Here is a 24,089-nt window from a genome sequence, read left to right on the forward strand (position 1 = left end):
ACCGGATCAATTGTGTCCATTGTGATGACGTGCAAGAAGAATTTTAACGTTAAATTTTGGCGCAAAACTTTGCAAAATTCAATTTCTGTTGGAATTTGATTTTTAAAAAATTTAGCGACCGTTAGAAATTCAAACACCAAAGACTTTCTCATCATCACTGAATTCTTTAAATTCTATCATAAATCATCACCATGGGAATTAAAGGACTTGCCAATCTCATCCTCGATGAAGCAAAACAAGCTGTCCGAGAAGATGAATTGAAAAACTATTTCGGAAGAAAAGTTGCCATTGATGCATCCATGGCCATGTATCAATTCTTGATTGCTCTCAAAAACTCTGGAATGGATCTCACCAATGAACAAGGAGAGGTTACCAATCACCTTCAAGGCTTACTCGCCCGTACCACCAAAATGTTAGAGTATGGTATCAAGCCTTGTTATGTCTTTGATGGTAAACCTCCCGAATTGAAATCTGGAGAATTGGAAAAGAGAAGAGAAAAACAAAAAGAAGCCATGGAACAATTTGCTTTGGCTTCCGAAGAGGGTGATGAAGAAAAGATGGTCATGTGGAACAAGCGGACGGCTCGACTCACCAAAGAGCAATCGAATGATGGCAAAAAATTGTTGAGACTCATGGGTGTGCCTATTGTGGAAGCACCTGGAGAAGCTGAGGCTCAATGTGCAGAATTGTGTCGAGGTGGACTTGTCTATGCAACAGCTACAGAGGATATGGATGCATTGACCTATGCAACACCTGTTCTTGTGAGACATTTAACATTTTCTGAGGCTAGAAAACAACCTCTACAAGAATTTTCATTGAAACAAGTATTGGAAGGATTAGGAGTGACTGAGGATCAATTTATTGATATTTGTATATTATGTGGATGTGATTATTGTGACTCTATAAAAGGTATAGGACCAAAGAAAGCTCTCTCCATGATTAAAAAGTATGGAAATATTGAAACATTATTGAAAAATATTGAAGGAAAGAAATTTACACCACCTGAACTGTTTCCCTATGAAGAAGTGAGAACAATTTTTAAGAATCCAGATGTAATACCAGCATCAGAAATTGCAGATCAATTGAAATGGACAGAACCTGATGAAGAAGGTTTGATACAATTTTTGGTGAAGGAAAAACAATTTGATGAAGAGCGAGTGAGAGGATACATTAAACGAATCAAAGCTAGTCGAGGAAAACCAACTCAGACACGACTCGATGGATTCTTTAAAGCCTCAGCATCCTCCTCACAAACAGTCAAAAAGGACACAAAGAAAGACGTCAAGAAAGAGGACAAGAAGAGAAAGGGTGCGCCAAGTAGTGGTAGCAGCGCTGCTAGCTCTTCAAAGAAAAAGAAATAAAAAACTGCAACAGATGTTTATTCGAATGCCAATGCACTGACCCTATCGAATGGAAATTCACATGTTGTTCAAAGAGAGAAGGTTGTCGTGGCAATTCTTGCACACTTTTTACAAACTTGTCAATGTGAACTTGTTCACGCCTTCAATTTTCAGACTCTGAAAACCTCAATCATTGGGAATGCCTTAAAAGCAAAATCTATACTCAAACACGTGTGTTCTTGAGAGAACTATGACTACTTGGTCATGTCGTGAATTATTTCTATCTATGATTACTTGTGGTGGCATCAAGAGTTGTATGATGATTATATTTGACTAGTTTTGGACTATTGATCATGCGATCTTCATCATCAACATGTTGAGTCTCTTCGTCCTGTTCTTCGTCATCGCTTCGAGTGTCCATTCGTTCCTCCAAAAGATGTTTTCTTTTTCCAGAAAAATTAAATGTTTGTGGAAGGGGAATCGAAGAAGAGAATTGATTCAGTGAACTTGCTGCTGTTGATGAAGGAGAAGACTGAATCATGATTGGGTTAAATGGTTGTTGTTGTTGTTGTGGAATCATGAAAGAGGAGGATGAGACTCTCATTGAAGAAGACAATGATGGGAGGAGGATTGTACCATTCTGGAAAGAGGAAATGCCATTTTGGTTCAACAAGGATGTATTACTCCAAGGATGATGATACCTTGAATTCAAAGTAGTAGTACTATTCATGGTAGTACTATTCGTGGTGGTTGTAATTAAACTACTACTAAACTGTGTGTAATGATCTTCTTCTTCGTCACACAATCCTCTCCTCTGACACACAATGTGAATATCAATGAGACATTTTCTCTGCTGTACATTCCATAGAGATGGCATTTCAATAATTTCTTTTTGATAAATCAATACCTTATCTTTCCAAATTTCTCTAAATTTACGTTTCGTATAACTCTTCTTATTTTCACCATAACAAAATCTTGCAGGTACTACTTTGAGACCCATTCCACTTTGATGATCATCTTCCCACATTCCAAAATAAACAACACCATCATCTCTCTTATAAGTTCCAAAACCATGCATTTTATCGTCACGCCAATGACCAATGTATTTACCACCCGTGGGCCATTCATAGACACCCACTCCATTTTGTTTACCATTTTTGAACATTCCCACATAGTGATTGCCATCACCCCATGAATATTCACCTTTTCCTTCCATTTTGTCTTCAAACTGTTGTTGTTGTTGATAAATAAGGTTGAAAAGTTGTTGTTGTTGATAAAAAGTATGTGAGTGAGTGTGAGTGTACAAGGTGTACAATGTTTACAAGGTGTACAAGGTGTACAATGGTTTCAGGTGAGTGATATGATCGATAGGAATGTATATACATGTTTCATAAGATTAAGGTTTAAAAATATATACAAAAAAGAACACTTACCCATGATCCTTTGTAATATCCTCCTCCAGCAAAATACATAATTCCTTTACCATGTCGTTCACCTTTTTGATTGACTTCTCCTTCGTATCGACCTGCAGTGGTTGTCACAATGACTCGAGAAAGACCTGAAGAGGAATTGCTACTACTACTACTTGTTAAGGTGTTACTCGGAGTAGTAGTGGGAGTGTTGATAGGAGTGTTGATAGGAGTAGTGTTACCAATAGTAGTAGTAGTAGTAGTAGTGGGAGTACCAAGCATGGTGGTTGGATGGGTAGTTGTGTTTCTTGTGGACACCATTTCAGAAAGAACATTTGTCACACTATTCGAAGAGTTGTTATTGTTGTTGGTAATATTAGTCGTCGTATAGTAGTGAGAATAATGAGAGGAGGAGGATGATCTTGGTTGTATTTGAATGGGAGTGTCACTGTGTTCATCCAATCGAGAGGTTGTTGTTGTTGTTGGAGTAGTCCTCTCCATGGGACTTGTCATGACACTACTTTTTGAACTCTCCATCATGTTCATCATTACCACTCTCGAAGGTTGTAATTGCATGCTATTTTGTTGTGGTGGTGGTGGTGGAGAGTATAAAGATGATGAAAATTGTTCTTCTTCTTCTTGTTGTGATCGTACAAAACTACTATTACTTCTAAAGGATGACGATGAGGGTTGATGTGTGGTGGTAGGAGCGAACGTGATTAACATGTTGTTGTGACAGTTGTTGGACTGAACCTCAGTTGAAGAAGGAACATGTTCATCCTCATCACTCATCATGACAATACTACTACTCGATGGATGATGTAATTGTGGTGGTGGTGGTGGTGGTGGTGTTTGGTTTCGTTGTTGTTGTTGTTGTTGAGAAGAAGAAGAAGAATAACTGCAGCATGACAGTTGCATGAAATGTTGTCGTGTGGAGGAAATGGTGGCTGCCGAACAAGAAGAAGAACATGAGGGTGAATATTCATCTTCTTCTTGAATGGACACATCGGATTGCAAGCATTGGTCCTCCTCCTCCTCCTCCTCCTCTTGATCTTCTTGATGAGGGATGAGAGCATTGTGACAAGAATTCTCAGCAACAACAACAACACCATTCTTTGTATTCTTGTTGTTGTTGTTGTATGAGAGTGATAGTGAGGATGATGATAAGGATGATTCAGGTCGTAATGAATGATGAGCCATCATGGTGGTGGTGTTTGTTCTGGTTGTTGGTAGTGTTGTTGTTGTTGTTGTATTCTCAACCATGACGACAACGACAGGATCAAGATGATCTTGTTCATGGTCGTCATCCTTGTCGAACATGAAATTCGTCGTCGTCAAACCATTAGGATTGGAGGCAGTCATCACGATTCTATTCTTGTTGTTGGTAGTGTTGTTGGTAGTGTTGTTAAAGAGAATGGTGGTGGAATGAGGAAGAGACTTGTCTTGTTGTATTTCTTCTTCTTGAAAGGATGAAGAATGGGATGGCGGTGGCGATGGTGATGCAGCATCAAAGAAGAAGCCTTGATGATGTTGTATGACAGCAACAACTGTTGTCAATGAATTTGTTGGGGAGGATGACAATGTCTCTTCTTGTTGTTGTTGATTGGTTGTGGTTGTTGTGGTTGTTGTATGGAAGGGATGCATTTCTTCCATACGACTCAAGAGTGCGGGTGTTTGTGATGAGGATGGCCTATTTCTTCCGTTTTTAGTTTCTGTGTTGGATGGCCGATCCGAGAGAGAGAGCGAGAGAGTGTGAATGTGACTTTCTTTTTTTTAAGAGATTTTGTTGATGGGACAGTCCCTCTCAAATTCACAACCACCACCACCACCACCGCTGGATTTGTATTTTGTGCAAATTGAAACCGCCAAAAAGAGCGCGGTGAATGATTCATGAAGCTCGATTGATTGGTGGAATATTGTTGTGGTGCATGTGGTTGAAAAGTGTAACAACTCATCGATGGGAAAAGAGAGGACAATAATGACTCTAGGAAAGGTCCATGTGGTCTAATGCATCACCGAAATGAAAACATGTTGTTGTTTCATATGAAATCAAAGCAGCATGTTCTTTTCACCACCCCCTTCGTGACGTGTTCATCTGACTTTCCCTCTCGCTGACATACAACGCAAGCGAAATGACTTTGGAAAAGAACACACGAGTTGCTACTTCACGAATGTGAACAGCTGGTCCTTAACAGGTGAAGATTCAATTTGGAGTGATGCATGACAATTTCCTCTCACAACAACAGTCGTTCAAGAAGTGGTGGAGACCAAACAGCGAGTGCGGTATCATGTTCATTTCCTCAAAAAATGATGTCAATAGATGGACAAGTTCAACTTGTCAAATATTTGGGTTGGATGGGTTGGGCACAAACCTACAAGCTGTTTTCCCGCAACTGTATCTGATCGCTTTATAGGTTAATTTATAGGTTAATTTACAGGTTGTTAAAGCAGAGCTAACAACCTTTTCCGACGATGATCATGTAAATCAAGATTTAATGGATGTTTATTATTAAGCTCAGTGCTAATTTAGATTCCCAACAAATCAATGTTACAACCTCATCTCCACTCTAGCGCTGGAAGGTATTACCAAAACTACCAAATGAACCAAATGTACCACTTCCAAATCCTCCTGCAGTGGTGGTGTTTGAACTGAATGGTGGTGAATTGCTGGATTGTTGTAAGAATGAAGAGGTTGTTGAGGATGAATTGGCAGCAATTTCACTGAATGGACTAGCACCACTAGTGGCAGTACCACCACTCAATGTACTAAATGCACTCGATCCACTCGAACTGACATTTGAAAATGATCCAAATCCACCACTACCAAATCCTCCACTTCCAAATCCACCACCTGTTGAGGATTGACTTGAATGAGGAGGAGCAGTGGTGTTGTTGTTGTTGTTGTTGACAATGGTATTCGATTTGTTCGATCCAAATCCTGACTGACCAAATGCAGCACCTCCTGTTTTGCTTGTATCCGATTGGAATGAAGTATTTGATAAGGAAGAGAATGAAGAGGGCTGACCAAATCCACCACCACTACCAAATCCTCCTGTTCCTGTTGTGTTTCTTCCTGAATCAAATGAAAATATACCACCTGATCCAAACGAGTTATTGGATACAAATGAGAAGGGTGTGTTTGAACTTGTGGATGGATTGGAGAAGGGTGCATTCTGAGTACTTGGAGGTTCAAAGAAGCTACTACTACTACTACTACTACCAGTATTACTACCAGTAGTACCTCTGCCCATAGAACTACTTGTAGAGGTTGGGAATACACTTGAAATGGCACTTTTTTGAGTCGATCCCATACTCGTATTGATGAAACCAAAAGAAGTATTACTGCTGCCACTGCCACCACTGCCACTCATAGCACCACCACTCGAACCACCACCACCACTAGGATTGCTGTTCGTTGATAAAAATGAAGTAAATGAAGGCTGAGAGGACATTGAAGAGGAGGTACTGCCACTCGAGGTGGTTGTGCCTCCCAAAGAGAGTGATCCTATGCCAACAACATCTCCACCCATGTCTTCATCCATGTCATTTTCATCTGTTGTTTTCTGAGATGGTTGTTGCAGAACTTGAGATGCAACTGCAGCATTTGACATGGGTAGAGTTGGACCCAACGATCCTCCAGTTCTAGTGGATGATGAGGTGAATGAAGGAGAACCTGTCGTAGTTGTTGTAATGGCATTAGTAGTAGTAGCTGTTGTGGTGGTGGTGGTGGTATTTGTGGGATTGGATTGTTGAGTGTTGTTGTTGTTGGGTACAACAGCTGTTGTACTAGTGCTGCTGCTGCTGTTGGTGCTGCTGTTGGTGCTGCTGGAACCTGTTGTGGAATCTGTTGTGGAATCTGTTGTGGAATCTGTTGTACTTTCCTTAGTCTCTCCAATCTTTTGTGGTGGTTGCTGAGCAATGGTAGTTTTTGTTGATGAGACTTCAGAAGAAGGTGAAGTCTGTTGGTTCTCACTCACAGCTCTGGTTGTACTACTAGTCGTTGATGGTGATGAATTTGTTGAAGGTGGCTGCTGACTATTGTTGCTTGGTGGTTCCATAAAAGCCTTGCTTGATGAGATTTCTTGTTGTTCCTTATTAGTAACAACACCAACAACGACTGGGATGCTGCTGCTGGTGGCGACTGATGTCCAGGAGGATTCTGGTGTTGTTCTTGTTGTTGTTGGAGCAGTCTCAGCCTGAGTTTTACTACTGGTGGTTGTTCCCGTATTAGCAGAGGAAGTGGTGCTGCTGGATAGAGTTGATGATTCTTTTTCATCTCTCGCCATTGTATTGGAAGAGAAGAGAGAAGTGCTGGAGGTGGTGGTGCTAGTGGTGAATGGTTTTGATTGAACATTTGTTGTGGTGCTTGTCAATGATGGAAATGATAAATTAAAACCAGAAGGTGTTGTAGAAGCATTGGTGGTGCTTGAAGACATACTAGGTATGGACTTGGAATCAGTGCTGCTGCTACTGCTGGGAGGAGTATCAAAGAATTTAACAATGCCAGTGCTCGTGCTTCCTGTATTCTTTTCTGGAGTAATAGTACTAGTAATAGCACCAATAGTAATAGCACCAGTACTACTACTATTGGTTGTTGAGGAGGTGGTAGGGTTGGTTAATTTGGTTGTTGAGAAAGAGGAAGGGAAAATGGATGAAACATCTTTTGATTGAGCACTACTGACATTACCACTGGTACTACTACTGGTAGTGTTCGGTGTGAATGCAAATGGATTGTTTGTACCTTGTGCGAGTGAGGGAGTAGTAGTTGTGGCTGTTGTGAATGGTTTTAGAGTGTTGCTGCTGTTCAACAAGGTTGTCGAGCCACTATTAATAGTGGAAGTGGTTGTTGGTACTTGTTTTGGAGTAACACCTGTTGACGATTCTGCACTTTGATTCTTTTCATCCTTTTTAGTATCTGTCAATGTTGGGAATGTCTTTGAATCCTTTCCAAGAAGAACATTGACGCCTCCTCCGAATGCACCTGTCGTTGAAGTGTTGAAAGATGATGGCATGGCAAATGTCGTTGATGGCTTGGATGTAATCATATTCGGTTGCACTTGTACGGAAGTAGTAGCAGCAGTAGTAGCAGTGGGTTGTGTTGGTTGCTGCTTATTCAGCATGCCCAAGTTAAAACCTCCATTAGTAGAGGTGGAACCTGTCAATGACGATGATGGTTGATTTTGGAATTCTGTTGTTGTTTCAAAGAGTGGTGGTTTTTGAGAAGAAGGTGCTACTATTGTACTCTTCAAATCTTTGTGAGAAGAGGTAGTGGTGGTGGTATTAGTGGTGGTATTAGAATGAGGTGGTGAAATGAAAAGAGTACCTCCACCACCTCCATTGGATACCTTTCTCTTTGCATCTCTTTCTTCTTGTTGACTCTTTTCCTCTAAGAGGTCAACTTGTTCATCGTCGTCGTCTTCTTCTTCGAGTAGAGATGGTGAGTGTTCAATAAACGAGTCATTGAGAGGATTGGCAATAGGACTCACTGCTTCACCTTCCTCATCGTAAATAATTTCTTCATCCTCTTCTTCAGAACCATCATCATCACCATCACCACTGAAGAATGGTTCCTCTTCCTCCTCCTCTTCTTCATAGTAATCCAACAATTCCTCTTGTTCTTGTACGGAAGAAATAGGTTTCAATGGTTTTACATTGGTATCAGGTTTTCTCTGATTAAGCAATTGTTTTAGACGGTCAAATTTAGACAATGTGCCACTTGATACAAGTTGGTTGCCATAACTTTTACGTGCTGCTGCCATCATGAGCGAAGAGGTGATCGTATTGTTTTTGCCTTTTTGTTCATGCGGATGCGAGATGGAACTTAAAGTTTTTCTTTTCTTTTCCAATAATTGTAAGACTCTTTCTCTGCATTCATTAGCCTTTTTTCTCTGAAAATTCAATGTGTCTTGAAGGCACAATAATGTTGGAAGTTTTTTAAGAGGCACATGTTTCTTTTTCAAAATTAATTCTTGCAAACGATCAATATTCAACAAGACATTGGAATACTTTTGATCAATCATATCTTTGAGAGTTTGAGCATCTTCATCGAGACCTCTAGGAGCCATGACATGTATGGTGGTCTTTTGTCTTTGCTGTTCATTGAGTTCTTGGAGTTGACGATCTAAAAAGGATGCCAATGCACGATCTTTGACATGTCGATCCAAGAGTTGAGAGACTTTCTGTGGGAGAGTATTCGTGTCATCATCCTTCTTGATGACATTCTTTGAAATATTCTCAATATTAATTTTTAATACTCTCAAATCTTCACTGGTAAAGTTAAAGTCATTATCTGCGTGTTCTTCAATGGCTTGAATGTTTGAAATGAGTGATTGAAATCTTTTCATCTTGGAATGACTCTCTTCAATGACTCGATTAATAAATTCTAAAATTTTCTTATCTGCTTGAGAGGATGCCATGGATTTGATTCTAGTCAAATCCTTTTTCACGTTATTTTCATAAGCAGCAAGTGTGGATTTGAGATCTTTTGAAACATTTCTTCTTGGTGCTTGTTGTAACTGAATAGAAGGTCGTGAGATTAATTTAGAAGATGGTAATACCACTTGCTTGTTTGATTTAGGCTTGACTTTTTGAGGAGTGAGTGGTTTCTTCTTCAATGATGCAGACGAAGGTACAACCATTTTGGTTGATGTTTGGCTCGTTTTTGAATATGTTGGTTGCTGCTGCAGAGGATGTTTTGTCATTTCACTCGTCTTTTTTGCAAGTTGAGTCACAGTTGGGATTGTGGTCAATGAGGGTTGAGTCGTGAGTGTTGTTGTTTGTTGAGATGTACCAGTACTCACTGAAGGTTGATTTTGAGTGAAGATGAATGATGATGGTGGTGTTGTCTTTTTGGGTGCATGGATATCCAAAGGTGTTGTTGTTGCTGTTGCACTACTAATGCTACTAGTACCACCACCACTACCAGCACCACCCATATTAAAAGTACTACTGCTACCACTGGTCATGGTAGGAGGTACAAAAGATTGTGTTTTTGGTGGTAGAGTAAAATCAGTCTTGTTGCCACTGCCACCACTTTGAATGGCTGAAAAGTTGAACATGGAACTGCCAATACCAGCATTAGAAGGAGTTGTTGTTGTTGGTGGTGCTGAAAAGCCTCCGAAAGTATTGTTGAAGCTTGGAAACTTGGATGCTGGTGATTCCACTTTGGTTTGATTTGAACTCAATGGTGTTGTTGTACTTGCAGTATGATTACCAGTGAAAGGAGGAAGAGTACTAGTCATGCCTCCAGTCGTGGTCATGACAGGTGGTAGCGTGGATGTTGTGGTTGTTGTTGTTGGTGGTGGTGTTGTCTTCTCTTCCAGTGGCACCAATTCATTCACTTGTTCAATATTCACCTTTTCAATCTTGTAATCATTTGGATATGCCTTTGTTTCTCCAAATTTAGCAAAATAATAAACAGCATGTTCACCTGATGTTAAATAAGCATGAACTAGAGGTGGTGTTGGATGATCTCCTTCAGATTTTTCTCTAATATTAGGTACTGTCTTGTTATAGCATAGATCAATATCAAATCCAATTGGGAATGCATCTTCCTCGGCATATCTAGGAAAAGTATCCACGGGTAATTTCAAAGGAACTAATTCAAAGACATTGGTTTCAGAATTCTTTGTAAATACTGCAATTTTAAAATCAGTACTTGATGTAGCAAGTAACACTTTCCAATGAGAGAGATAGTAGGAATAAATTCTACTACTTGGATCTTGTCTTCCTTCGTTGGCAAAAAAGGTATCTGTGTTCACAAAATTTGTAACAAATGATTCTTGGTAATTCTCTGTATCTATAGTAAAGATACAAAACTCTAAATAGGAAGAGTTGTCTACCAATGAGCAACAAGCATGATCATCATCAAACCAATTCAATGAATAAATGTGTTGATTCTCTTGCTCATTGATTTGGCATTTTGCTAAGAGTTGATCCGAATCAAAATCCACTAAACAAATACTTCCATCTTTTGTTCCTACCAGTAATCTTGATTGATGTATTTCTTTAGAATTTGAACTAACAGTGGATACCTTATCGATACATTTCAATGTAGTGCTCTTCAAATGGCTCAAATTAGAATAATCTAAAAAAATGCACTTTTCATCAGAGGTTACGATAAATAATTTAGAAGTCTTTGAAGCATCAAATTCAAAAATATCTTGTTCTAGAGTATGTTTGTGAGTTTTGAAATTGATAGCATTCTCAATCTTGTCTGGAATGATCATTTCAATTATTATTAATTCTTTTTGTAATCCAATAAATAAAAACATTCCATCTTCAGAGAATTTGATAATATTCGGAGTAATAGATTTTGTATCATAGCAATATAAAGATTGATTGGAAGATGTTTTTTTCAAATGTTCATGTACATATGCGAGTGATGATATATGAACTCCTTTATCGCTTACATGAGCATAGAGGCCAAGAGCATTAGAGATGGTAAAAAATTCTCGAGAAAATATGGATGGTTGGGTGAGAAAAGACTTTGCAGCCTCATGTTCCAAAAGAAACAAGTCTTTAGAAAGTTCTCGAAATCCAAAAGCATCTGTTTCCTCCGTTTCTTCAATAAAGGAAAGATCCACGTTGGAGAGTGCTACACTAGTGTCCGACATTGATTTTTTCCTTCAATAATAATTATTTGAATGATTGAAAAGGCCTCTGATGATGATAATATTTTTTATCAAAAAGATGATAGTTGTTTTCAGCTAAAAAGAAGTAGAAGGACAAAACTATGAATATTGGCGTTATTACTATAATTCTTTTGGAAATTAATGAGAGACGGTAATTGATTTGTGTTTCAACAAGAATTCGATGAGAAACAAGTAAAGAGCACCTGTGGCAAACGGTGCAAACGTATTTTTTCTTCTCTTAAAAATGAAAAAAGAAATCTTATGGAGGGAATTCGAGCTGAAGCTAATGAGCGAGAAACCAATTCTCTTAGGCCAGTTTCAAAGCTTATTCAACTAAATGATTGAACATTTATTGGCATGTTGGTCAAAATGTCAAAACGTGTTTTGGGGATTGTTCCGGAACATATTCAATTTCATTCAACAACGAATTGACCAACTTGGCCGATACGCCGATGTAAATTGATTGTGTCGGAAATTTTTTTGTAAACGGAATTTGTGATTCCCTCTCTGGAAGCAATCAAATGATTAAAATTCAACACAACTCCATCTCAGGACTCTGAAATCAGTCTGAATTAGTTTCATGCATTGGTAATCCCTTGTTGCAGTGGAAGTCTCTCATCACACATTACCTCTCTCTTTCGTGCTCTCTGAAAATCACCATAATTGATTCTGATAGGAATTGAACACCATCCAATCAACTTGGAAAAAGCCTTCATAAAGAAAGGCCGCACAGCACCTACCTTCAAAAATTCTTTGAAAAAAAAATCAACAACATCTACCTTACCTCTATCCCACCACCTATACATCATGTTCAGAGGCAACCAATTTCTGCGACAAATCAAGAAGAGCCAACATTCCCTCTTCTCCTTGCAACAACAACAATTGAGAAATAAGATTATTGGTATTGACTTGGGTACCACTAACAGCTGTGTAGCTGTCATGGAAAGCAATAAGAATGCTCGTGTGATTGAAAATGATATCGGTGCCAGAACGACTCCATCCGTTGTAGCCTTCGATAAAGATGGAAACCTCTTGGTCGGTGCTTTAGCCAAGAGACAAGCAGTAACTAACCCAAAGAATACACTCACAGCCATTAAGAGATTAATTGGTCGTCGTTTCGATGATCCAATGACCAAGCGTGATATGGAAATTGTGCCATATGAAATTATTCGTGGTCCAAACGGTGATGCTTGGGTCAGAGCTGGCGGAAAGGATTTATCACCTTCTCAAGTCAGTGCTTTCATTTTGCAAAAGATGAAGGAAACAGCTGAAAGTTACTTGGGAGAGAAGGTTAGTCAAGCCATTGTTACCGTTCCAGCTTACTTTAACGATTCTCAAAGACAAGCCACTAAAGATGCCGGTACCATTGCTGGTTTGACGGTTGAACGTATTATCAACGAACCAACTGCTGCTGCTTTGGCTTACGGATTGGATACATCCAAACACGGCATCATTGCTGTTTACGATTTGGGAGGTGGTACTTTTGATATTTCAATCTTGGAAATTCAAGGTAAGTTGATGATGATTTTCATGATGATGATCTCATGTGTGCGTTTGTTCGTTACGGAATATCGTCTCATGTTACACGGAATTTATTCGGGATGAATTTTCTTTTATCGGAATTTCCATATATTCAATATTAACCTAACATCACGATAATGTATACAACAACAGATGGAGTTTTCGAAGTCAAGGCTACCAATGGTGATACATTCTTGGGAGGTGAAGACTTTGATCATAAAGTTGCTGAATGGCTGATTAGCGACTTTAAGGCCAAGGAAGGAGTTGATTTGTCAAAGGATCCAATGTCTTTGCAACGTATCCGAGAAGCTGCTGAAAAGGCAAAGATTGAATTGTCCAGTGCTCAATCCACAGATATTAACTTGCCATTCATTTGCTCCACTCCAGAAGGTCCAAAGAACTTGCAAACCACTTTGACTCGTGCCAAATTTGAACAAATGACTGCTGATTTGGTGAATCGTACCATTGAGCCTTGCAGAAAGTGTTTGAAGGATGCAGGTATCTCCTTGAAGGACATTAATGAAGTTGTCTTGGTCGGAGGTATGACTCGTATGCCCCGTGTTCAACAATTGGTTTCTGAATTCTTTGGTAGAAAGCCTTCTAAGAATGTCAATCCTGATGAAGTGGTTGCTTTGGGTGCTGCTATTCAAGGAGGTGTTTTGAAAGGAGATGTGGATGGTATTGTCTTGTTGGACGTTACACCTCTCTCCTTGGGTATTGAAACATTGGGTGGAGTCTTTTCAAGAATGATCAATCGTAATACAACCATTCCAACCAAGAAGAGTCAAATCTTCTCGACTGCTGCTGATAACCAAACTCAAGTGGGTATTAAGGTCTATCAAGGTGAGAGAGATATTGCTGCCTATAACAAGTTGTTGGGTCAATTTGAATTGGTCGGAATTCCACCTGCACCAAGAGGTGTTCCTCAAATTGAAGTTACCTTTGATATTGATGCCAACGGTATTTTGAATGTGAGTGCTGTGGATAAGGCCTCTGGAAAGGAACAACAAATTACCATTCAATCCAGTGGTGGTTTGACTGATGCTGATATTAAGAGAATGCAAGAAGAGGCTGAAAAGTTTGCTGAAGAAGATGCCAAGAGAAAGTCTTTGATTGATGCCAAGAATGAGGCTGACACCACCATTCACTTGTGCGAACAACACTTGAGAGATTTGGGTACTAAGGTTGCTGCTGATTTGAAGACTAAGGCTGAAAATGAAATTCGAGCTGTACGTGAAGCCATGCAAGCCGATAATTTGGATCAATTGAAGTCTGCTTTGGAACCATTGAAGCAAACTCAAATGAAGTTGGCTGAACAACACTACAAGGAACAAGCCAGCGCAAGACAATCACAAGGCTCATCCACTCCAAACACTGGTGCTAATCCTAATGATGCTGAATTCAAGGAAAAGTAATCAGATCATCATCTTCTTTCCCACTGCTCCTACATTCCCTCCCAACATTCTTATTAAAACCCTCTCTTTTCTTTCGATATATATGGCGGTGGTGCCTACGTCACGTGTTTCTTGGTAAGACTGGCAGAAAAAAATAACTATTTTTTTATTCTACTGGTACTTTCCCGATATTGTTTTTTCAAACCAACCACACAGAGATCTCTGATCATCATCACGACGTCAACCGATTGACACACAATTTTATTCTGATCGTGTAGTAGTAGTAGTAGTAGTTGGTGTAGCATCAGCAGCAGCAAACAGATTATTGTTTCAAACAGTAATAATAATAACCTTCCATCACCACCAACCACCATCATCATCATCAGTAGTGCAAACTCATCACTTACACCACCATCATCATCAACAGTAATGCAAAAATCTTCTTCCTCTCCTCCACCCAATTATAGTGTTCTCATTGACACTCTGCCAAGTTGGACCATTTTACTCACATTTATCTTCTTCTTTCTTTCAGTGTTTGGATGTGTGGGTGTTTTATTCTTTGCTCCAAATTATAAACATTTTGTCACTGATAAGATACAAAATGTCATCATGAATGGAGTCAATCTCCGACAAGTATTAAATGGAGAGAAACCATTTGTCATTCCAACTCCTCAATTCAAAAAAGCCAATCAAGAAATTACCATTTCATTACTATTTAAAGAAAATACAGAGTTGGTGAGTGGATTGACTCGAGATGGTGTTGGAATTACCATCTTGTCCATTCAAGGAAGTTCGGATAATACAGTCTTTCACAACATGACGAATCATTCTTACAAAATTACTCGATCTCTAAATTGTGAAGGATCTTCTAATATTGGGAATCACAACACTCCAGAGACTAGATCCTCTTCTGTACTCCTTTCAATGACCTCTGTTCTTGATACATACACCAATTATTTCTGTACTCCAATGGTTATTTATAGAGATCGTTACATCACCTATCCATTCTATAGAATTGAATTACAATTACAGAATGACAATGGATTGGCACAATCCTTGCTTCGTGATGATGTTCTATTTTATCGTATTGAATATGTCAATATAGAATTTACTGAATTTGAATCTACTATAAGATATTTATATTGTGCCATTTCCATTCTTGTATTTTTATTTTATGGATTTATTTTACTCAAATATCAAAAATATTCTTATGCCAAAACAGAACAGAAATGGATTTTATTTTTATTATTATTATTAATATTATTCAATAATCCTTTATTTATTGGTGATTGGATGGCCAATGATTGGTTATTACCATTCCTAAATGTCATATTCCAAGCTACATTTATTAGTTTTTATTTACTATTTTTGATGGTCATTACTGCGAGTGCTAATACTCATCCTAAAGAGAGAACATTTACTAGATTTTATTTATGGAAATTTATCAATTGTTTACTCTTTTGGACATGTCTATGTATCAGTATGCTGTATGAGAGATTTGAAACATTTGGTGATCGTGTCGTTTATGATTATATTTCTTTTGAAGATCACTCAATCTTTGGACTTTTCCGAGTGTGTGTCATGTTCTTTGGAGGTATTGCCACTCTTTTTATTTTTTATCAAATTTTCAAAGCCTTAGGTGGTAACGATTTTGTTCAATTGGCCGAAAAAGTCAACAAGGCTTATTTGAGTAACCATGCTTTACAGCCCTCTCATTCCTTAACAAGTAATAATATTATTCATGATCAACAAGTCATTGAATCTCTCAAACACAAAGTAGCTATGAATATTATTTCCTATTCAAATACTCATCAATCCTCAGTGAGATTTAAATACTTTTTCATTCTCACCTTTTTAGTATTGCTTTTATTGTGTGCTAATTTATTTTCATTTTTATATTTAAATAATGCGAATAGTAGTGCTCAATATTTGGGAGTATTTCCTCTCTTTAATTTCTATTGTATCCTGTTAGCCATTTATTTCATTCCAAGTTTGAAAGTCGATGAAAGAGATGTCTCTCAAAGTTATATCAACAGTAGTAGTAGTAGTAGTGGATTGTTTTTCAATAATAACAATACTCATGGAGGTGGTGGTGGTGGTTCTTCTTCAATGATGATGATGATGGAATATGGTCAATCACATCGTGAGAGAAGAGACTCTCATGAAGAGAGAATTCAAAGTGGTGGTGATAATGATGATGAGAGTGTAGATGATGATGATGAAAATGATGGTCGTCGTCATCGTCGTCGTCATGGCACAACTACCACTGCTGCTGCTGCTTCTGCCACTACCACTCCATTCCACAACACAAGTCCCATTCAGACCACTCAAAAAAGTGGTGGTGGTGGTGGTGATGAATCTACGACCACCAACAACAACACAACGACCACCAATTCTCTCTTATTAGATATTTATGTGGATGATTCTTCAGCAGGACAACGCCAATAAGTCAGACTGAAAGTTTGCAACACTTTCTCTTCTTTCGAATTCTAATAAACCTGATTTGTTAACACTTGGCACTCTCCTCACGGCATTGTTATGGATGACTCTTCAAAAAAAACATGTTGCAACAACAACGAGTCATTGTTGTTGGTCGTTGTTCCCTCCTCTCTTCTTCCTCGAAATCGTGCTTCTCCTTTCAGAGGAGGATTCTCAGCACCAGCAGCACTACTGCCACTACTACTACTTGCAACAATAAACCCATCACTAGCACCATCACTAGCACCATCACTAGCACCACCACTCATCGTCTCTTCTCAAGAACGCAGTGTTCTTCTCTTCAACAACAACAACAACATTCCACACTTCTTCGGAGTGGTGGTTCATCATCCTTCCGATCCTTTTCTTTTTCACTTTGTCAATACAATTCCATCACTGCCAATACTACTACTACCAATACTACTACCAATACTACTACCAATACTACTACCATCGATAATACAACTACTACTACCAACAACACCTCATCACAGAATTCCCAAAAAACAATCAAAACATCCACAACAACAATACCCTTCTCTGCTCTGACTCATCCTCTTGATCCCTCTTCACTCATTTCCTTTAAAAATAATATCAAACACATGAAAGGAGTGAATGTCTTTGAGAATGAAGAATTCATGAAGAGAGGGACAACAACTCATGTCATTGATGCTGCTTCTTCTCCTCCTCTCAAACACCACCACCATAGTCAACACTCTCAACACTCTCAACACTCAGTTCTCATCTATCATCCATTTCCTAATGATGATGGACATACAAATGTAGTAGATGATCATCACTCCTCATTGAATCATCTATCAACAAATCTATCAACAACAACTAGTAGTACTACTCCTACTCCTATTCCTACTCCTATTCCTACTAGTAGTGACAAGAAGACTTTTAAAAAACTCATGGTTTGCATTTTAGGATGGTTAGGAGCAGATTGGAAACATTTTGATAAATTTGTTCATTGGTATGATTATTGTAATATTGAAACCTTGAGTACCATTCCACCCATTTTGAGTACCATTTCACCTAATCATACTCATCAAGTATGTTCTGAATTTATCAAACAAATGGAAGAAAAGATTTCTGATCCTTCTAATACACATTTGATTTTTCATGTGTTGAGTGGAAATGGAATTCACATGTTCTCTCGATTACTGGAAGATGAAAAATTTGTTGAAAAATTTTTACCTCAATTGAGAGGTCTCATTGTGGACTCGGCACCACCTTTATTCAATTACAAGAGATTTACAGAAGGATTTGTAGGTGCCATTAAAACAAGTGTTTTGAAAAGGGGTCATAGTAGTGGCAGTAATAGTGGTCATAGTAGTGGTCATAGTCCTACGAGTAGTATTTCGAGTCATTCCAGTGGTGGTTATGGTGGTGGTCACAGCAATAGCCACAACATCCACTCTGGTCACAGCAAACACGAAAAGTCTCAAATCAACAAACATTCAATGACACCTTCTGAACGTTATGAACAAAGTAGAGCCTTTTACAAACATTGGTTTTTAACACCCATTGTTGAAACTACATTCAAATTCTTTTTTAATTATTTAAATTATTCAGAGAGATTTGAGAAATTGGAACAATTGTTGGTACGATATACAAAACCCATTCCAAAACTATTTATTTATAGTCATGGAGATGTACTTGTTCCTCATAGTGATATTGATTATTATATATCAAAACATTTCATTCAAGAGCGATTGGAAAGAGTAATGGTAGATCAGAATGGTGGAAAAGATATGATCAATAATGGTAGTAGTAATACTAGTACTAATACTAGTAATAATAATAGTACTAGTACTAATAATAATAGTCCTATGACCATTCATGGAACTACTACTACTGATCATGCTGGTCATGAATTATTGGAGAATAAGAATGAAAAGGTTTTACTATTAGATGAATTAGTATTTGATGATTCAGATCATGTTTATCATTTCAAGAAACATCCAAGAATTTACAGTGAAAGAGTATTGAATTTTATTCAAAAGACTTGTCGACACTAATGTTGTTATTTTGAGTGTGTTTAATATTACAACAAATACAGATAAAATTATATTTCGAAAGTGTAAACAACAAGAATTGTTAATTTTAAGGAACAAATGGATTTGTGGTGTTTGTGGGATTTTCTGCATATTTTGTCCATTGACTTTAACTCCTTTTGGAAGAACTAGTGGCTTCATAAGAGAAGACTCGGATTTTGAATCACTGCACGTGCAATACAAATTCGTTGTTGTTTTTGACCACCCAACACTGTGTTGTATCCATCATCGGGTAGATTGGAAATAAATTCATGAGCATTGGCTATTTGAGCTGCTTGGATAATCTCTTCCTCTGTTGGGTAGTGGAGGTTGTTGTAGTGGTTGTTGTCATTGTTGTTTCGATCGAATCGAATGACCTTGTTCCCAATGACCTTGTGACTGCATAACAAATATTCTCTCGAATGACCTGCGTGGCAAATAAAACTTTTCTAATAGACCAATGAGTGTGAATTTACCAGAACCACCTACAAATGCTACCGATTGACCAGGTTGAATTTTCAAATTGAAATTCTTCAATACAATAATGGCATTGGGTCGTGGGATAGGCAAAACTCACATTTCTAAATTCAATAATTCCAATGAGTTTATCAGGTGCAAATTCCACCACTTGGTCTCAATGCTGGAACTCTCTTAATGACTTTGATATTCTTTCCAGATTGAATGGCACGAGTGAAATCAGGGAGGATGGCCATAATTTGAGAACATCCCAAAACACTCATCAATAACAATGTAAATACTCGAAACATGTTCCCAAATTCAATTTCACCTCTCAACAATAATTGTCCTCCCCACCACATGCCAAATGCCAAAATTCCCCAAATGGAAAGTTCTTGACATCCAATAGGTCCACCCAATGAAATGGATCTCAATAAAAAGATCCATCTTCCAAGGTCTCCATTTTTTCAGCATCCATGGATCGAACCAATCACTTCATTCCTGAGGCTCTATTACTGATGGCAAGAGTTCTCTTTGTCACCTTTTGAGAGGCAATGGCAGAGATGCATGCATGAGAAATGCAATGACAGGAGCAAAGGCTATCATTGCCAATGATATTTTCCAAGCAAATACAATGGCTAAAATAATAATAATCCTAATAAAACTTGAACTGTAAATTGTGTGGCTCTTCCTAATTTGTTCGAAAATGAATTTGTTCCATCAATTCAGTCATCCAACTCATGAGTTGTCCAGTTCGTTTCATACCAAAGAATCCAATTTCTTGTCTCAATAATGATGAAATATAAGCTGTTTTGAATCGAATTCCAACTCTCTCAAAGGACCATGTCTTGAACAGGGCGCCAATCGCGATGTCGTGACACACGCCAATGCAGCAATGACTGCCATTGTTATGCCATATTCCCCTCCTTTAGATGTGTGACATTAGCAGATTCTACCATTCAAGTATATACTCGATTCTATTCAATTTTTAGAGGATGGCTTGTTTGCAGCCACTCCGATTACACTGAACATTCCATGACTGATTTTATTGCTTATCTACTTCATGTAGGAAAAGGTCACCTTATTGATAAAGTTGAGGCATCCCTTCAATTCTTTGCTGATTTGGAAGGATGGAAACTATTGAAAGATAGTATTTTTACAATGGGTTTTTATTACATTTCTGTCATTTCACGATAAAATCAGACAGAATTTCAAAATGAACATTGCAATTATTTTTAAATATCTCATGTTGACTTTTTCATCGCTAAAAATATATTAACCTCCAATCCACCATTCCCTCCCATTATTACGAGAGAATTTTTAATCACTTATTGTTATTTCTTTTGACTTTGGTCATTATTGGAGGATAACATCTGTGCTTTGAAGTGATTAAGCGAGTTTGGTTAACGAGCGATGATATATTCAGTTTGACACAATATTATAAGCCACAATATCAATTATCCTATTGGTACTGTATAGATAAAGCATCTACAAACTCTTATGAAACTTAATATTATCTTTATGAGTAGAAAATAATATGACAAAACTTATATCATAATAATATAATTCATAGAAATAATTATATATGTATTTCATTTGTCAAACTGTTTCTGGAAGAAATTTATTATTAATAGATAAAATAATATAATTAATTTTTAATAATTAACTCGGTTTCAATTTATCGATTTGAATGAGTAGATAAAATGATTATGATATATGTTATTCAGAATAAAAATGGTATAAAATGTCTATTCATGATTGAATATCTATCTGAAAATCGTATAAGCATTAAATGTCGTTTGTGTACCTTGATTTGTTCAATGGTGTTATTCTTCGCTTTGTGATGTTAATTGTTTTTATTTCTTTTTTATTTTACTGAACTACCTAATTATTGGATAAATATAGAGTAGTGTGATTCAGATGATCGTGGAGGGGTTTTTCAAATTGAAGGCCAAACTCGCATTTACCAAAACAACAACAACGTGATGTGCGTCTGCTTTGACACCCATCATCACTCTAATAATTGCACCAACACTTCAACTGAATTTCAATTTTAGCCAAAAAGTTTTTTTTAACTGCAAAATGAAACTGATTGAGAGAACATGAAAATCTGAACCATCTCAATAGATAGAAATCACCAATGATACTTGCATGAAATTAATGTCATGGAAAAGATTCTTTGCTGTCGATGAGGTTGGTAAGGATGTGATTAAGGATAAATTTTTTCATATTTGGGTGTTCTCATAAACACAACACGCTACATTGTGAAGAATAATCAACACCTTTAACGATTCAATTGTCTTGAATTTTACATTCAAAGGAGTGGTGCTGTGAGCCATTCGTATCCAATTTGGTATCATTTCCATGCATGGTTCATTGGAATAATATTTAGACACCAAATTCCGAAAAGGAAATATACACAAAGGGTTTCATATGGTTGGTCCTACTATCAACAATGGCCATCTTTCCAAATTATAGGATGATTCTAGGGTGAAAATGATGGTTCATCATTCACGACGACAGCACCACGAGGGGGTTGTTTCGATTCCTCATCATCAGAGCTTAACAACAAAAAAATCATCTCCATTGTGTGTGTGTGTGTGCTGTGATTTGGATTGTTCTTAAAAACAACAACAACAACAACAACACTCTCTCCGTGATCGCGATTAAGTATATACTTGCTTGATTCATCCTTCTCTCCTCTTCCGAATTGATCATCAAGTAATCACCACCACTTTCAATTCGTAGTAGTAGTATTATTCATATTATTCATATTATTTGTAGTAATCATACATTTCATTCATACATCAAATCAATTATTCAAATCATTTGTAACTACCACTATTACCACTTCACTATTACCACTATTACCACTCCACTATTACCACTTCACTACTACTACAACATGAGTGCCACCACCAATCAATGGGCAAGACTCTCTGGTGCCCAAGTGAGTAGTCAACTCAAAATTCCTCAAGGTGACTATGCTCGTCGTACTAAAATCGTTGCAACCATTGGACCCAAAACACAAACCGTTGAAATGTTATCAAAATTAATTCGAGCTGGTGTGAATGTGATTCGTATGAACTTTTCTCATGGTTCTCATGATTTTCATAAACAAACAGTCATGAATACTCGTCTTGCTGCCTCTCAATGTGACAATGCTATTGTTGCACTCATGTTAGATACAAAAGGACCTGAAATTAGAACAGGTTTATTAGAACCTGAATTCTGTCCAGATGGAATTGAAGTCAAGACAGGACAATTGATTGATTTTTATTGTTGTCAAAGTACTGAAGAATATGCAACACTGAAAGGAAAGTACTTGCCACAGAATGAATGGTTGTCCAATAGTAGTAATGAATACGATCGATTGAATGAATTGAGTTTAAATGCTCAGAGAATGGTCAACAGTGGCACAAGTTCCAAACAACAGCAACCACCACAACAGCAACCACCACAAGGAGGAACAATGAACTCAGCCGCGGTCGTAGCTGATCAGATCTTTATGGCGGGAAGTGGAACTGCCAATACTGCCACGACTCCATCAGGAGGTTCTTCTTCTTCCTCACTCCAATTGAACAATCTCATTACACTCTCTCCAAATCTACCACCCATTTCCATTCCACTCGATTACAAGACCATGTATCGTGTCGTGAAACAAGGTGATAATGTACTCATTGATGATGGTCTTATTGCCACCAAAGTCATTGAATGCATTCCTGAAAAGTTCCTTGTTCGTTGCATTGCCTTAAATGGTGGTTTGATTGGTGAAAAGAAGGGATGTAATTTACCTGGTGTTATTGTTGATTTACCTGCATTGACTGAGAAGGATATTGGTGATTTGAAATTTGCTGTTCAACACAATGTTGATTTCATTGCAGCATCTTTTATTAGAAAAGCTGAAGATGTTTTGGCCATTCGTAAATGTTTGGGTTCACGTGGACAAGAAATTAAAATTATTTCCAAAATTGAAAATCAAGAAGGATTGGACAACTTTGATGAGATATTACAAGTCTCAGATGGTATCATGGTAGCACGTGGTGATATGGGTGTTGAAATTCCACTCGAACAAGTGACATTGGCTCAAAAGATGATTATTGCTAAATGTAACATTCATGGAAAACCAGTGATTACTGCCACTCAAATGTTAGAATCAATGATTAAGAATCCTCGTCCAACACGTGCTGAAGTGACTGATATTGCCAATGCTGTATTTGATGGTACAGATAGTGTCATGTTGAGTGGTGAAACTGCAAAGGGTGATTATCCTGTTGAAGCAGTGTCTACCATGTCTCGTATTTGTGTTACAAGTGAATGTTTATTGGATGAGAGAAAGACATTCAATATGATACGTGAAGCTGTTTTAGAATTGAAGGGTAAAATTAGTGTCACTGAAACTATTGCTAGCAGTGCAGTTAAAACTGCCAATGACATTCAAGCAGGTCTCATCATTACCATCACAGAGACTGGTAATACTGCTCGCTTAGTGTCCAAGTATAGACCTAATCCACCATGCATTGCTGTCACTCAAAATAAGGCCACTGCACGTCAATTAATGGTTTCACGTAATGTATTTCCTGTGGTTGTAGGAAGTGTGATTGGCACAGAGACTGTCATTGCTCGTACCATTGAGAGTGCAAAGGAGAAGAAGTATGTGGAAGAGGGACAATATGTTGTCGTGACCAGTGGACATATTGAAGGTGTTGCTGGACAGACAAATATTTTGAAGGTTTTCACTGCTTGAGTTGTATCATGATTTTAGTGTAATGTGTAAATACAATCATCGTTGAAAGATTGTTTCTTTGTGTTCCAGATT

The 24,089-nt window shown here is 37.8% G+C and overlaps 7 protein-coding genes across 7 annotated transcripts; 5 read left to right on the forward strand and 2 right to left on the reverse strand.

Moving 5' to 3' along the window:
* Positions 1–191: 191 nt before the first annotated feature.
* Positions 192–1,361, forward strand: FDP41_009660 (uncharacterized protein; the record flags this gene model as incomplete). The annotated part of the gene is made up of 1 exon (XM_044713642.1): positions 192–1,361. The coding sequence occupies one exon, from the start codon at positions 192–194 to the stop codon at positions 1,359–1,361; it is 1,170 nt and encodes a 389-aa protein (XP_044556679.1).
* Positions 1,362–1,620: 259 nt separating this feature from the next.
* Positions 1,621–4,402, reverse strand: FDP41_009661 (uncharacterized protein; the record flags this gene model as incomplete). Its single annotated transcript, XM_044713643.1, has 2 exons — positions 1,621–2,568; positions 2,774–4,402. The coding sequence occupies 2 exons, from the start codon at positions 4,400–4,402 to the stop codon at positions 1,621–1,623; spliced, it is 2,577 nt and encodes an 858-aa protein (XP_044556680.1).
* Positions 4,403–5,316: 914 nt separating this feature from the next.
* Positions 5,317–11,364, reverse strand: FDP41_009662 (uncharacterized protein; the record flags this gene model as incomplete). Its single annotated transcript, XM_044713644.1, has 1 exon — positions 5,317–11,364. The coding sequence occupies one exon, from the start codon at positions 11,362–11,364 to the stop codon at positions 5,317–5,319; it is 6,048 nt and encodes a 2,015-aa protein (XP_044556681.1).
* Positions 11,365–12,189: 825 nt separating this feature from the next.
* FDP41_009663 (uncharacterized protein) lies at positions 12,190–14,318 on the forward strand (the record flags this gene model as incomplete). Its single annotated transcript, XM_044713645.1, has 2 exons — positions 12,190–12,892; positions 13,057–14,318. The coding sequence occupies 2 exons, from the start codon at positions 12,190–12,192 to the stop codon at positions 14,316–14,318; spliced, it is 1,965 nt and encodes a 654-aa protein (XP_044556682.1).
* Positions 14,319–14,726: 408 nt separating this feature from the next.
* FDP41_009664 (uncharacterized protein) lies at positions 14,727–16,745 on the forward strand (the record flags this gene model as incomplete). The annotated part of the gene is made up of 1 exon (XM_044713646.1): positions 14,727–16,745. One exon carries the CDS (start codon positions 14,727–14,729, stop codon positions 16,743–16,745), a length of 2,019 nt encoding a protein of 672 aa, XP_044556683.1.
* Positions 16,746–16,858: 113 nt separating this feature from the next.
* Positions 16,859–18,799, forward strand: FDP41_009665 (uncharacterized protein; the record flags this gene model as incomplete). Its single annotated transcript, XM_044713647.1, has 1 exon — positions 16,859–18,799. The coding sequence occupies one exon, from the start codon at positions 16,859–16,861 to the stop codon at positions 18,797–18,799; it is 1,941 nt and encodes a 646-aa protein (XP_044556684.1).
* Positions 18,800–22,175: 3,376 nt separating this feature from the next.
* On the forward strand, positions 22,176–24,017 carry FDP41_009666 (uncharacterized protein; the record flags this gene model as incomplete). The annotated part of the gene is made up of 1 exon (XM_044713648.1): positions 22,176–24,017. One exon carries the CDS (start codon positions 22,176–22,178, stop codon positions 24,015–24,017), a length of 1,842 nt encoding a protein of 613 aa, XP_044556685.1.
* Positions 24,018–24,089: the final 72 nt, after the last annotated feature.

Source organism: Naegleria fowleri (assembly GCF_008403515.1).
Source record: "Naegleria fowleri strain ATCC 30894 chromosome Unknown tig72, whole genome shotgun sequence".
Lineage (NCBI taxonomy): Eukaryota > Heterolobosea > Eutetramitea > Acrasida > Naegleriidae > Naegleria > Naegleria fowleri.